The sequence below is a fragment of the Streptopelia decaocto genome (assembly GCF_964273445.1).
Source record: "Streptopelia decaocto genome assembly, chromosome: 2".
Lineage (NCBI taxonomy): Eukaryota > Metazoa > Chordata > Aves > Columbiformes > Columbidae > Streptopelia > Streptopelia decaocto.
The window spans coordinates 130,950,204-130,965,602 of record NC_138655.1 but is presented as its reverse complement, the minus strand read 5'-3'; the positions used below and the strand labels follow the sequence as shown (position 1 = coordinate 130,965,602).

The 15,399-nt window shown below is 37.0% G+C and overlaps 1 protein-coding gene across 2 annotated transcripts in view; it reads left to right on the top strand.

The window, feature by feature from the left end:
- Window positions 1–15,399, top strand: part of ITGB8 (integrin subunit beta 8) — a 47,960-nt gene that overhangs the window by 13,968 nt on the left and 18,593 nt on the right. For both annotated transcript variants that reach the window (XM_082045423.1, XM_082045424.1), the window contains exons 2-8: window positions 105–190; window positions 2,507–2,681; window positions 5,432–5,678; window positions 7,477–7,642; window positions 9,791–9,949; window positions 15,077–15,172; window positions 15,265–15,354. In XM_082045423.1, coding sequence (XP_081901549.1) covers window positions 105–190; window positions 2,507–2,681; window positions 5,432–5,678; window positions 7,477–7,642; window positions 9,791–9,949; window positions 15,077–15,172; window positions 15,265–15,354 — 1,019 coding nt within the window. The remainder of the gene's footprint in view (window positions 1–104; window positions 191–2,506; window positions 2,682–5,431; window positions 5,679–7,476; window positions 7,643–9,790; window positions 9,950–15,076; window positions 15,173–15,264; window positions 15,355–15,399) is intronic.

Sequence of the window (15,399 nt, the reverse complement as noted above, 5' to 3'; positions counted from 1 at the left end):
AATCTGGTGAAGTAATTTTGGAAATCTTGGTTTAAAATTAGGTATTTTACAATTCCCACATATCATCATAAATCATGAATGTTTGGTTTTGTATTTCATTGCAGCGGAAAACAGATGTGCCACTTCAAATGCAGTAACATGCACGAAGTGTCTTGCTTTGGGTCCAGAGTGTGGATGGTGTGCTCAAGAGGTATGGCATTTTGCATATTTGTGTTTGGCTTTGTATTTTAGCTTCTTCTGATCTTTGTAAAGATAAAAGACTTTTAAACTGTGAAAATTATAGTGAGAAATAGCAATAAAGTCTTATAATAGCCCCTGGAGACAGAACCTGAGAAATCGTGTGAAATATATTTTGTTTCCAAAGGAGAAAATACAATCTTTTATTTGGAAAATTGCAGTAATTTTAAATAAAGTGAGAACTTTTTAATGCATTCCATCTGCTTTGTAGACAGCTTTGGCAGACTTATAGTAGCTTTGAGAGTTCAACAGTTTTTGGCTTCAAACGCAAAGTTACTTATCAGTAATTTATATTAAGTCCTCATTATATATCAGAGCAAGTCTATACGTATATACCTATTACATTTAGCAAAAGCTTTACTAACAGTGAAGTTAACTTTGATTTCACCATTTCTTATGGCCCTGTCATGAATGGAAAAAGTGATCCTTTTCTTATTTTGATACTTGAAACGACTGGTTCTGACAATTATCACAGAAGATAGATCTTAGGTAGTAAGAATTGTTCTGAAATTGTTATTGTTTTGCGAACTGTGAGAATATGGCTTGTTTTCCCAGAGCAGCCTTAGGACGTGTGTAGGTGGCACAATGGATTGCAATGTGGTCTGGTCCATTATTGTGGTTGGTTGTCCTGTCTTACAAAGGGCACAATTTTACCCTGCTACATCTGTATTTGCCATGGAACAGCACTTATTAGCTTTCCAGTGCTGCGAAGCTGCAGAAGGTCTCCTAACTAGGTGCTCAGATTTGACCAGGTTTCACTTCTGCTCTGCTTCTCTTTCTTTGCTTCTCGTGTCAATCCTGTGAACTGTTCATGGAAACCAGGGGTTTGTCAAAGCCACTTTGACCATTCTTGATGGCCAGTTCTCCTCCAAACCATCCTTGGTTATGGAATGGCAAAACCCATAGTAATGCAGATAAACATTTCCCAGAGTGAAGTTACAGGGACAGTTTTCAGCTTAGCATGCCTGCTTCATCTAAACAATGTTTTTAATGAGAAAATCAGCCCCAAGGTACACTGGAGATACTTCAACTTTATACCCCCACACAGTGAACTTCACAAAATGCTACATATCTATCAGTCATTAGTGATAACAATGAGCAGCCAAGTTCTTTATACATTTAAAAATCTACCTTTTTGAAATGTATATACATCAAAAAGATGTAGTCTCTGTTTTCTACATTAAAGATGGTTATGGAAAAAAATATCAGAGATAAACTACAAAAATGAGTTGAAACTTGGAGAACAAGATACATAGCTGTCAAGTCTCATTCTACAGGGACTTTCTCTGGTCTTTTCAGGGTCTGGATGTCTCTATTCTCTAATACACAGCTGTCTGTATCCACTTTTTGATTGTTTATTTTCTTCATCTGCCTCTGAAATATCAGAGATTGTCCATTGTTGGGTCTCCAGCTGTAGCTGGGATGGACCAGTGCTTTGAAAGAGTACAAAGGATCTTGTCTTTTTTTTTTTCCTTGCATGATCAGGATCATGTTAATCACCAGATTTGTGGTCAGGAAGGAATTTTGCATTGGATCATGTTGGCACGATTTCGGCAACTTTGCTCTTTCACTGCAACAAAGGATGTGCTGCTTCTGAGATCATCCTACTCCTAATCACTTTTCTGTTGTTACAGGGGCTTTTTTATGCTGGTGGCATCTTAAGCTGTCCAGGCCTGTAGTTCATAGCTTCCTCTTTCTGGGGATTGAAATGATATAGTCCAGCTGGTCTTTGGATTTGGTGTAGTGCATGGGGTAAAACCTAAACATTTGTGATAGACAAATTCAGGTTAGATAAATTATGAAGCTAACTTCTGCTGCTACTTTTAAATATTAGGCTGAGTAACATTACCAGTGGATTCCTCTGAAAACTAACCCATTTTGATGTCATGTGAATGACACTTTCTTACTATAACTAACTCATAGCATAACACAGAACTTTTTTTAGTGACATAATGACAGTACATAGTTTCCTTTTTCTCCAAAGTCAGCTTGTTCTGATTGTGCAATCCTCTTTCTCATACAAAAGTTTTGTCCTTTGTAGAAAAAAAGTCATCGTGCCAATTAGGTTTAACTTCTAATTTAAGTATTTTGTCATTGCCTTTATGGAAAACATATGGCTTCCGTGAATTCATTCTACAATCTATGCAACTGTAGTAGCATAGTTTACTGTTTCAAAGACTATTATTTTGTTTTACTCTTTCCTTTGAAGATATTACAGTTGTTTTTTTCAGCTCAGATTGTTTTGTACTTTTTGTCTCTTATAAAACAGGATTTCATGGCCGACGCAACACAGAAGGGACGCTGTGACACTGTTTTCAATTTAATGAAAAGAGGCTGCCAATCGGATTTTTTAGAAAATCCCACAGTTCATGTCACAATACCCAGTGACCATGAAACAAATACACAAGTGACACCAGGAAAAGTTTCAGTTCAACTGCGTCCAGGTTGGGTTGTCTCTAACAGATTGATATTATAGTCAATTTAAACTAAATATGATACTATTAAGTACAGATATTTTGTGAAGCAGTGTCTGGATTAATTATTTTGAAGAATGATGCTTTAACATTATGTTGTAAGACTATGATGGTGTTGATCCCATATTCAAGTACAGTTTTCAGCAAGAAGCGTTTCTGTCAAACACAGCTGAAGGTCAGAATAATGCAAGTAGTAAGAGGAAAGGGATTTTAGGTAGTTTTTTCTGTTTTCTATTGTGGTTTCTCTGGATTGTTTTTCTTTAGCCACTTACACAAATAGTTCTCTTATCCCTTACACGCATAACTGTATTCCTTACTGAAAGTAAATTGAATTAGATTTCCTAAATTAATCATTTGATAACCTTCTTAACTATTTGGTTACTTTTGAGTGCGCTGGCTGGACACCTATGAAGCCACCAAAGCCAATATGTAAGAAAGGACTGGATTCCTAAAGGAGACTTAGGTGTTCATTGCCTAACATTTCATTTCTAAAATGTGAGACACCTGGCCCTAACAGAATCTACAAGTCCCTTTATGGATCCAAGATTTTCTAGTATATCTCTATTTGCTTTCAGCTGAACTTGAGTTAAATCAATGTTCTCTGTCTCTAAAACAGCTGTAGCCAACAGCAGAAGTGGAAGGTGATATAAAGAGATGCAGGGTGTGTTTCAGATGTTTCGAATATAATTTCTTTCTTTTCCAAACAATAGCTGGAAAAAGTCTTCGGTAGAAAATCATTAAGTGAACAGGAAAAGCATCTTGCAGTCTTCACTGTATAAAAGATGATTTTCTGTCAATTACAAGGGAAAAAGGAAGGATCTCCATGAGTGTAAAGCACAAAGGAGCTCTGGTTTTCCATCTTAATAAAACTGACAAAGTTACATCAGTAGATCCCCTCCTTTCTCCACTCTCCTTCCGAAGAAAAGACTGATAGAGTCATAGAATTCTACTGCATAGAATCCTACTCTGCTTTGTATGGAGAAATACTCTCAGAAACTAGGCTAGCTCTAGATGTGCCTGTAATCACATTTATTTCCAAAGGCATGCTGGATTCATAGAAAAAAAAAACCCTTAGCTTTCTCAGATTCAGTTTAATGAACCTTTTTACTAGCAAATAGTGAAATTAAGTTTGGGGTTCCATAAGCGTTGCAGAAGTTCTTGCTTTGGGGGACAAAAGACTGAAATTTTGAGGGCTCCAGAAAAGTAACTTTTGATATATAGACATCTTGCCCTACTTTAAACCCCAGGGAAACACCCAGATGTACAGCTATAGTTGTGCCTCAAACCAGAAATTTGATATGGTATAATCATGCAGACAAAGATGGTTTTGTTTTGATACTGGCTTTTTTTGTCACTGTTTTCATATATCAAACCGTCAGGATTTATGTGGGAAAGAATAAAAGCTCCACTCAGCATCTCACTATATGCAAACTGGAGACCTGCAAGGGTCATTTACAAAAAGTAATTCGATTTACATTGGCAAAGAGGAAACATAAATTACAGCACACTGAAATTCTCTTTTCTTCATGCAAGACCTGATACAAACAAGTGTTCACATTTTCAGGTGGATTATGTTCAAAGACCATTGGAGAAAGTACTTTGCATGTTTAACTTTTCTGGATCAGGTCTTTGTTACATGTACTTTAATGATGCTATCTAGTGATGCCATATGCACTAGTAGATGTCACAAATAGAGAAGTCACATTTCAGGTGATTTTTTTAGTGAATCTGTTTCTGAATGTGTTTGGATAAACCTGGAAACCTGCATAATTCTTCTTTAGTGTCTCCTTCCTTCTTTGCTGTGTTTTCATTGCATAATACTGAATTAGGCTCACGACTATCCTACTTCTTTGTTTCTTCTGTGAGCTCACACTTTGAGTGACATAAAATAATGAATAATTTGAAGTCATGCATTACGGTACCTATGCTGCCCATACCCTGGTCACTTCACTCTTTTTGCTGGCATTAGAGAATATTAGGCAAGCAAAAATGTGGGGCCCATTTTTAGTGACTTCCAAGCCATTAATGTTTTTATTAATCTTCTTATTACATATGAGAATGTGATGTGGTTCTGCAGGAGTGACAATTTGTCATCCTGAAATAAAAATTCTGTTTTGTATTTGCCAAAAGATGTATTTTTTGATAGTAAAACCCCTGCTTTTAAAAAATACTTTGAATCTACTGAGTTTTCTCATTAAATCTTTGGAAGTAGATTGGTATAAACTTGAAGCATCATTTACGTCCATTTTTCAGGCTGTGCTGTCTGTATGGTATACACGTAGTTTCAGACTCATATGACAAAATATTTGCAGGATAGACTTACAAGGTTAGAAGTGTCAACCTTGAAGTGACTGACCACAATTTATATGCAGATCTGTGTCCTTTGTGAGCCATAACTGCTTTTTGGTATAATGTCAAGGGGATTGCATAACCAGGAATTTAAAAGAAAATAGGGAGATGACAGATTTTTACAATAAATTGCACACTACTCCTGCAAGAAAAAAAAAAAAGGAAAGATGTTCTGCAAAGAGCCCCTTTGTGGCTTATTTTTGAATGATGCTTCAAGGTTTTGTTTGTTCTTGGGAGGTTTTCTTGTTTGTTTGTTTTTCTGTTTGCTGACACAAAACAACTTTGTGCTGAGGTTGCTGCAAAAAATAAAGTATTTTTAAGAGTGTCCATTCAAGAATAGTAAACAAACTTATTTGTTTCATTTGAACCAGGAAGTGAAGCAAACTTTATGTTAAAAGTTCGTCCCCTAGAGAAATACCCTGTGGATCTTTATTATTTAGTTGATGTCTCAGCTTCTATGCACAACAATATAGAAAAACTAAATTCCGTTGGATCTGCTTTATCTAAAAAGATGGAGAATATTTCTCTTGATTTTCGACTTGGATTTGGATCTTATGTGGATAAAACTGTGTCACCCTATATTAGCATTCATCCAGGTAGAATCCATAACCAATGCAGGTATGTAGCCTCTGTGCATTCACTGTAGCATTGATAAATTATTTACACAAATATGCATTATGCATATTTATTTTTAAAGCTCTTCAGAATCTGTCTTTGTTTCATTATACCTCCATCCTCCAGCAAACTTCCTAAGAAAAATGCTGAAAATTTTTATACAATGATTACTTCTGAATATCTGGTGAGTGATTTCAGAAAAAACTGTTTCTGTATCAGAAAAAGTGTGCTTTATTTTCTTTAGCAAAACGAGCCAAACAACGTGCTGCTTTGGTGTATTTGAATATGTTTTTCATTTCATTTTGTAGTCAACTAGTGTGTTTTTGGTTACTTTGGATATATGTTGCCTAGATTCATCACAAAGTTTTGTACTTTCTGACCTAGGACTTCTCTTCTGGTGTGTGGTTTTGTATTCATTAACTCTTTTCTTAAAACTCTGCTTTTGTCGATATGATGCAGTTTCTTTCAGCTCATTTAATGAACAAAAGCAATAAAGCAATCCTCTGATCTAATTCCACAGCTGTAATATGAATGAACTCTCATTTTAAATAAGAGAGCTGTTCTGGCTTGCTTTTCTTTTTTCATGCCATGTCTTTTATACCTTGTGTTCGACACTTACATAAAGTGAGGGATGACTTCCAAAACCCTCTGGAGAACAAGATTATTCACAACAAATTCAAATCTGTATAAACTATAACACTTGGAAAAGTGAATATTAACTGTTCATACTTTCTTGCTCATTATTATCTTTCCTGGGAAGCATGATCCAAAGTTCTGTGAAATCCATAAGTATATTTTTTGATCTCAGTAGTTTTTGAATTGGGCACTAGTAGTGGAATTCATTAGGTTGATGTAAATGTCTATGTATAAAGCAGTCATCTAATCTGCCTATATAGTGAGTGGCGATCAATTAGCACTTCTAGGACATGATTTATTTTGCCTAACAGTAGACATCTGCAGAGGTATTAGTCCTTACAGTGCCAGTTTCTCTTCATTGACTGTAAACTGATATGGGGGTGGGCAGGTTGTAGTCTGGATGCCTACACTATCTGCAACAGAATTTGAGTTGAAGCCTGCTCAGCATCTCTGGATCAGATGAGCACTTCAGCTTGTGCTGTCAATTCCACTGCTGTAAATGAGTCACAGAGCAACCGACTGTATAAGTGCTGTGACATTAGCTTATTTATGTCAAACTCCATACTTTCTCCCTCATACACAATTTCAAAAAGTATCACAACTAAGATAATACTGAAAATGGAGATTCCCATTCCTTTAATAAGGTAACTGTCACTAATCTCAATATTCGTTTTATGTACATTTACTTACTACTAGTGGATGTAGGAACTTAATTTTTATTTTCCTTTTATCCAGTAGCTTGTGTATTGAGCTGTTAAAAGATCTTAATGTTGCGGTGTGATAGCCCTTTCTCAGGATAATGAAAAGCAAATCTGTACCGCTCTGTAGATGTTCCAAATAGATCACATACTCTCTGAGTTCATATCATCACTCATGTTGTGTTTCTTTTTGCTCTATACAGGATCACTACATATGTACTGTTACTATATTAACTAAGTTATATACATTTACATAAAATAAAAAAAATACATTGTTCATAGTAAATTACACGTAATTCCCTCTGAACTTAGTATCATGTAGAGTTATTCTTCTTTAAGTGTTTCTTTTACTGTGCGTATATACAACTTAATTAGTAGCAAGATTTTATGGGTTAATAGGGATGCAATGTTTATAAATTGAAAATATGGAATGTGTTAGAGTTTTGCTTTGTTTTGTTTTTGTACAGTGATTATAATTTAGATTGTATGCCTCCTCATGGTTATATTCATGTGCTATCCCTGACTGACAATATAGCGGAATTCAGAAATGCAGTGAATAAACAAAAAATTTCTGGGAATATTGATACACCTGAAGGGGGTTTTGATGCCATGCTCCAAGCAGCTGTGTGCCAGGTAAGGACCTTATTAACAAAAGTGTAAATTCTAGTTCAGACAAAGATATATATATATCTTGGTACAAGAGTGCTCAGTGTTCCTGAATTCAAAATGGCAGTTCTAGGCCTGATAATAGTAAGATATTTTCCTCCTTTTCCTTTATTTACCCTTTAGCTACACATTACTGTTTCCCATTGAAACTGATAAAGGAGAGCATAATGAAATATTTTGGTTAATGGTGGTCTTCAAATTCTGGCTTTACCGAGCCTAACCAAGATAGGATGGATGATGAAAGCAACTGCTTCTTGCTTGAACAGGCACATGTATTAATTTCAGTCAATTACAACTGGAGCAGTAGAATGAGTCAAGTTCAAAATGTAATCCTAACTATGCTAGAAATTAATACTTTGGCCTAATTTTATTTTCAAATTTTGATTAAACAGGTAAATAAAAGCCACTCTTCATAGCTCCTGTGATCATAACTGTTATAAACATTTATTCTGGAGTTTTGGAAAAATTCCTTAAAATTCAGCGTTTCTCATTGGATACATTCCACACTTAGGACATGTGAGGTCTAGAATAATATATGCTCCCAAAAACAATAGAATTGAAACATTCTTGAGAATGGGGAGGCTTTTCTGCTCACTGAATTGTGAACCAAAGTAGATGAGAACAATGTCCAATTCATAACTACCATCATGAGCTATAATTTATATTAATGTGGACTCATTTTGTCTGCAATGCAACTTTATAACTTGCTCCATCTTGCTTTAACCAATACATCCCTGTTGCAAGAGGTAGGAGGTTAGGACATGAAGCTACTTTAAAATTTTGGTTGCTGTGACGTATGTAGGTAGGAGTCTTGAGATGACAAAGTGATGATGGAGTCTTAGGAGTAAGACATTTTTGTGGTGCTGGAGGAGAATTTGGGAAGGTTTAAGGTATAACCAGTTTATAAATAAAACTTAAATACCCCTTCTTTAGGGAAGTGCTGTCTAGGGTTGTCTGAGGGAGGCTGATGCCCAACATGTAAGCTAGAAAAGACACCAGACCCCTCTGTACTTATTATCCCTACTCTTGTGAGATACTTAATCCCCTTTCAGAGCTAGCAGGGAATGAGCCTGAGAAGGGAGCTAAATCCCTCTCTGCAAAGCAAAGAAAGGAAGGTAGGGAATAGAAGCCAGGCGTAGTATTATGGGATGTATTGCAGGTGCACATCTCACATAAGATACTTGGCATTGCTAAGGGAAATGGTAGGGATGAGACAGCATTGTAGGAAGGATGAGCAAGGAAGGAGGAAAAAGGAGGGGAATCTTATTTATTGAAGAAGAGGATAGAAAAATTGGGAGAGGGAATAATGAAAAAGTATATCAGGTGATTCATGTGTGCCTCTAAAGTTTAATTTAAAGCAGCCGTTTATTCCTTGCAGGGAAATAAATGTTATGGAAATACAGATTGGCACCTAACCCAATTTAGATATAAGCTTGCCCTGCTACCTCCTTCACATGACTGAATCCTAGAAAACATTAAATTCACCCTTGTGGATGTCACTTTGCTATTAATCCCATAAGGTAGTGGATAGATGTAGTATTTTGCTGCATAATAAGGAATTTCTCAATTTTCAGGTGTATGGAGACACTAAAGCTTTAGTTTATTGATTGGCTGATCATATACCAATGTCCTTTCTGGAAAGTTGTGTAGGAAAAGTAAATTATAGAATGATGAGAATATGAATATAAAGTAAAACTATAAAAGGACACCAAGTACCAATGCGAATGAATGTATATATATTAGTTGTAATGCTTTCTGGATACCAGAGAATTTTGCAAATGCATGGCATTTGCATTTATATGTAATAGTGACACACATGATGTGGCAGCTGTTAGCCCAGCCCAGTGTATTATGTGTAACTTGTATATGTTTTGAGAGATATTTCTTTAAAAAGCAAAATAAGTGGATCTCTGACTTGCAGAGGTAGTTTTCAGGTGTAGGACATGACATATATTTCTACACAAAATGCTTTAAATAGCCTGGTTTAAACTCAGTGCTGCTAAGCAGTGTAGTATCTGAAAGCAGATTTTCACATTATTTTTTCCTTTTGTTATTTATTATTGTGGAAAATGGTTACTTACTGCTTTCTTATGCATAATTTTGTTTTCTTTTTAGAGCCATATTGGATGGCGTAAAGAAGCAAAGCGACTGCTGCTTGTGATGACGGATCAAACTTCCCATCTGGCCCTTGATAGTAAATTAGCAGGGATTGTAATTCCCCATGATGGAAACTGTCATTTGAAAGATAATGTATACATCAAAGCTACGAGTATGGTAAGGTATATGTCATAGATTCTGCCTTCAGAGAAGCAGGGTAAACCTGCGTAAAGGAGGTTTTTAAATTGCTGTCGAAGCGTTGCTTTTATTTCAGTTATTAGAATAGTATTTTTCCAGGTAGGCAAGTTGTGAAATGAAGAATCAATCACCTGGAAATACTGACATTCTTTTTGTCTGGGATAAAGTATTTTGGAGTCTGAAACAACAGTACACAGCAGAGGAGGGAGTGTTACTGGTTTTGGTGTGGCTTTTTATTACCATCTCATAAAAATCACAAACATTTTGTATAAAATATAAGTAAGAAGTGTCTGGTCTGGTATTTTGCACAAGAAGCAGCTGGTAATACATAAGAATTGCACAAACCTGCTGATAAGGTAGTGGTCATTGTTTATGGTCAGAAGAAGCATAGTTGCATTGATTGAAAAGGCTTGGTATGAGTAAAACAGAAGATGTACAAGATCAAACAGCAAATACAACCATGATGGACTAGAAAATATTCTTGTGCCACAATGATTTGCTGTGGTAATGTAGCATTAAATACATTTGAATCTCTCAGTATAAAGCCAATGTGTGGTAATACATACCTATGCAAAAAGTTGCATCAGATCCACTGTAGTAAAATAATACACTTTCAGCAAATATTTTTAACTTTCAAAATATTTTTTTCAAAAATGCATAATGTAGTCATGAGTGACTGAAGAATAGAATTTTTTTTTCTAAGATTTGCAGGTTTTAATTGCTTTGGCTATTTCCTTGAATACACATGAATAATTTATTTAAGAAACATGAGTCGCTACCTAATTGCCATGTAATCACCAGAAAACAGAAGTATAAACTGTGATATCATTAGAGCACATTCCAGTTTTATTCTCAGTGCTAGCTGCACTTAGTTAAAATACATAGCCGGTGTTCAGCCCAATCCAGCAATGTGCTAGTGAAGTCACTGAGGGCTACAGGTACATTAGGCTGGACCTGAATTTAATCCCAGCAACTGGTGTTTACAAGGATGGTGAGGCAGCAGGAAGCAGCCACCGTATGGTGTGTAATCATGAAATATGGGAGGTTTCTGGGAATCGGTGGTTGTTCAGGACCTTGCAGAGCGGAGGAGGGAGCTGAGCGTGTGCTAACACGAAGGTTGTTTGGATTTATGACTATCTGATGTTCTTGCACTCATACACTCCCTCTGTCACCTCTTGGATATTCCCTCACAGATGTCAGGATTATTCATTTCCTTCTAGCCAGTCTGTTCAGTTTCAGTATTTCTACAGTATCCCCGAAATAAAAACAACCCCTCCCTTTATTCTGCTTTAAGCAGGTAATCCCAGAAGTTTCCTTTCCCAAAGTAGAGCATGCATACAGGTTGTGGTGTCTCTATCTCCATATCTCTGTCTTTCTGTGTTTTCTTTTTTTGTTTGTCTGATTGGTTGGTTTTTTGGTTGTTTGTTGTTGGGTGGTTGGTTGGTTTTTGTTGGTGTTTCTTATTTTGTTTTCCTAATTTCAGTGCTATACCCGAGAGGAATTTTACTCTGGTTATTAACAATTGCTGAAGGCACAAATCTCATTTTGGTGTTCAGGATGCCTTTGGTAACAAAGATATAGTCTGTTTCAGAAAAAAACTGTATTTATTTACTCTCCAAGTTGAGAAATTAACTTCTGTTTCAGCTGGAAAACCTCACCAGTATAAAAATACAGAAGAAGTTAATCAATCTCTTTCTAAGGAATGATGACCGATTGATCACTGACTAAAGAAAATGTTTCCTGGATTCTGGGCTGAAAGATCATGGTTTTACTGTTCTATATAGAATAAGAAATCTCCATTATTATCGCTATTGATGCCTTTTGTGAAATGAGGTAGTCTTTTTAGCCACCAAAATGAAATGACCTTTAAAGATGCTTAGATCTGTGCTGGCACATTTTGGCCCATGTGTATTCTGACTGCTAGGCCATATGGTTTTTTTCAACCAGAGGCTAATTCTTGCATGCCCACATGTAATGGGGGGCATGTTCTTGGTAACAGAAAAGGGGTAGAATGGAAATCTTTCTCAGTATTAGATATTTTCTGGAGTAGATTTGACATGACAACACAATAGTGTCTCTAAGGGTACGTGTACTGGTTTCCTGCTTTTTTTTATTTTCACTAGTATATGTTGTTATTTTAGTCATAGAGATCCATAAAGAAGCTTCACATGAACAAGTAAAATCAGGAGGGCAGGGAAGGCTATTTTATATTTAAATGAAAAGTCATGAGGGGCTGTAAGCTTTTTAAAAAATACATCATATGAAATATATTTTTGCTTTTTTTCCTTATCAATGCAATTTTCTTGTGCTATGCTAAATTAAAGAGCCATCTGTAATCACATTGTTTTCCTAGTTTGATTCTTAGATTCTGGTGGTCTTGAGAAGATTGTGTTCTGGCATATTTTTATTTCCTCCTTGTGCCAGTTAAGAGGACTTTGCTTTATTTATTTGCATAAGCTTAACCTTTACATCAGAAATGTTTCCATTTAGTCACTTTTTTGCCTGTTTCTTTCTAACTTCTGCTAAGCAGTCACACAGGGGTCAGCAAAAAAAGCATAAGACAGGAAAGAAGTCTAGTCCACTTTAATTAGATCTGTGCTTGGTTTACTCCCTTTCTGAAATACTTAACATCTGCATTAGTTATCTTCTCAGTTTAACACAGTAGGTTAAAGTTATAAAATAAATGATGTAATTGGAACAAGAAAGATGATCTAAAATGAAAGTACGTTCGCCTGAGCAGTAGTGGGAAGAGATGAGATAAAAATACATAAAGTACAGCAAGGTTTTTACAGCAAGCAAAGTGAGGCTCTATGAGTGGCCAAGAGTTCCTTATGTCATCTCTTTACACGTTTAAAATGAAAAAAATATTGTGGTGCTATTGGTGCTTTTTTTTTTTTTACAGTCCTTTCTAATAAAAAGAATTTTTTTCTTTCTAATCCAAAGTGAGATATTTAATATACCACTAACCAAGCTGGACACTCCAGTGAGTTAGAGCTGACAGCAGATGAAAGCTGAGCTTTACTTGTAGTTTGGGGGTTCAGTCCCTGCTTGTATATACATGTTGTCTCTTGACCTCCTCAGTAAGCTCCATCTTGCTCAGTAAGCTTCATCAGTTCATGAGGGCTAGGAAACCCATTTCTGGTACCTCTGATCCCAGGGTTTTGCCATTAGTTGCCACATTAGTTGCAGAGATGTTGAAGGGCCACTGTTCTGACATTCAGACATGTCTAGTGCCACGTGTTAAGCTGGAAAATTGACTTATTTGACCATCGTCCCATGATTCCTCAACATTGTCCCCATGTTTCAGACATTTACAGTGCAGGAGGTGTTTCCAGAACATCTGTATTCGGTCAACCATGTCCTGGGCCAACCTGGTACATCTGTGATCTGCCAAACAGTTGTGTGTGGCCTGTAGGGTTGTGCAGCACAATGGAGGCCCCACCACTGTGCTCTGTGGTCAGGGAGAAGGAAGGAGGGATTAGTACTGTGTTGTAGGCTACTGAAAATGGCAACGAAGCCACTGCTGCTGCAGGTCAGCCACAAGCGCTGTGTGGTGGGAATGCAAGCTCCCTGGACCCTCGTGTATGACATATTCCCCAGCTGCTGTAAGACAGCCCGTTTATTGCTTCGTTACCTACGTTTCATTGTTTATCTTAAGGAATATAATCTCTTACCAAAGAGTAGAAAAGTTGAGAGGGGCATGAACCCTGGCTAAGACCAAACCACAGCAAGGAACTCCTTTGTTCTTTCTATACACGGCTCTTTATAATGGTGCAATATGATGGAAAATGGATTTTGCCCCCTTGCGTAACTTCTCAGCTCTCTTGGCATTCGGATTTCTCTTAGAATTGCAATTGACTTGCAGGGTGCCTTGAGTAACAAGTGGCACTCTGAGGAGGAATGAATTATGCAGGGAAACAGGGAGAGTGTGTTTGTGCAAGGGAGAGACCATATGGTACAGATGATGAAAAATCTCAGGAGGAGAAAGCCAGCAGAAATATGTGGGGGAAAGAGACTGAAGGACCTGACATGAGTGAGGAGTTGTCCAGATGAAATCCTGGTAAGGGGAGACACAGGCCAAGGCCCCAGTCACTTCTCTGTTTCTTCATGAATTTTAAATGTTGAATTTGCTTCTTGAGAAGTATTGGCAGCTGTATGGTAAATAAGCAGTAACTTTTAAATGCAGTTTGTTTTCCAATACTGGAACTGGAGGGATCTCATATAACCCAGGTGTGCAAAACCCACTGGGACCACACAGACACCTTTGTGCTTCCCCAGATCTTGGATGAAGAGACAGCAACACTCCTCTTGTTCTCGAATCCATGTCAGATCTGCCAATGAGAAGTGTAGAAGGACGGGTCACTGGCAAAGGACATGCTGTTCTTCACCAAATAGAGCAATGTCATTACTGAGGAGAGACATGGAACTCATGTTACCTTCTTCAAGCACACACGTGGTTAAGAAAATGTAGCAAGTCGTTGCAGTAAGGACTGGAGGCATCACTCCTAAGGCAGGTCTTTGACATACAGAGAAGGAGAAAGCTGTCAGCCATAAGATATGTACAGAATATTGACATCCCTAGAACTTGGCCTAGTGGCTGCATTTAACTTATGTGTCTGATCCGTGGTGCCAAAATACATTTCTGAGACACAAGCTTTTAATTACTCGCCTATACTGTTCCAAACAGCACACCTCATCTCGGTGTCTTCATATTGTACTTTCTCCCTAACTGTTGCACAAGAACTCAGCTGTCATTCTCAAGAATCCTGTTATTCTTCAAGGCAGACCATGGACAACATCATATCCATGTTTTTTAAGCATCAGACTCAAACCAACACCATGGTACTATATGAGTTAGTTCTTCCACTGTGCAGCACCATTGCATAGCTGACAACAGATAAGCCCGTCAAAGCTTGGCTGATGCCCTGATGATTCTTTTCTGTCATGATCTGTTTGTTAGGTTGGTTCTACCTTCTTTTGGGTGTAGGCCTAGCATTCCCTGTACATTTAGAAATAAGGATTGGGGTGGTTTTGTGATCCTGTATTGTGTCATATATAGGATTTTTTTCCCTACTAATCTGCAGTCTTTTCTGTTGTATTTTTCAGGAGCATCCATCTCTTGGGCAGCTCTCGGAAAAATTGATTGACAATAACATCAATGTTATTTTTGCAGTTCAAGGAAGCCAGTTCCATTGGTATAAAGTAGGTTAGAAACCTGGTTTCTTTTTCCAGTTTTTAAAGCACAATATTTATATTAAAATTTAAAACTTCATAAATTATTTTATTTTTCATAGGATCTATTACCACTGTTGCCTGGTACTGTTGCAAGACAGATAGAATCACAAGCAGCAAATCTCAATGATTTGGTGGTAGAAGCCTATCAGGTATGATCAGAGTGAAAATGTTGTACGCTGTATTTGTACAGGGAT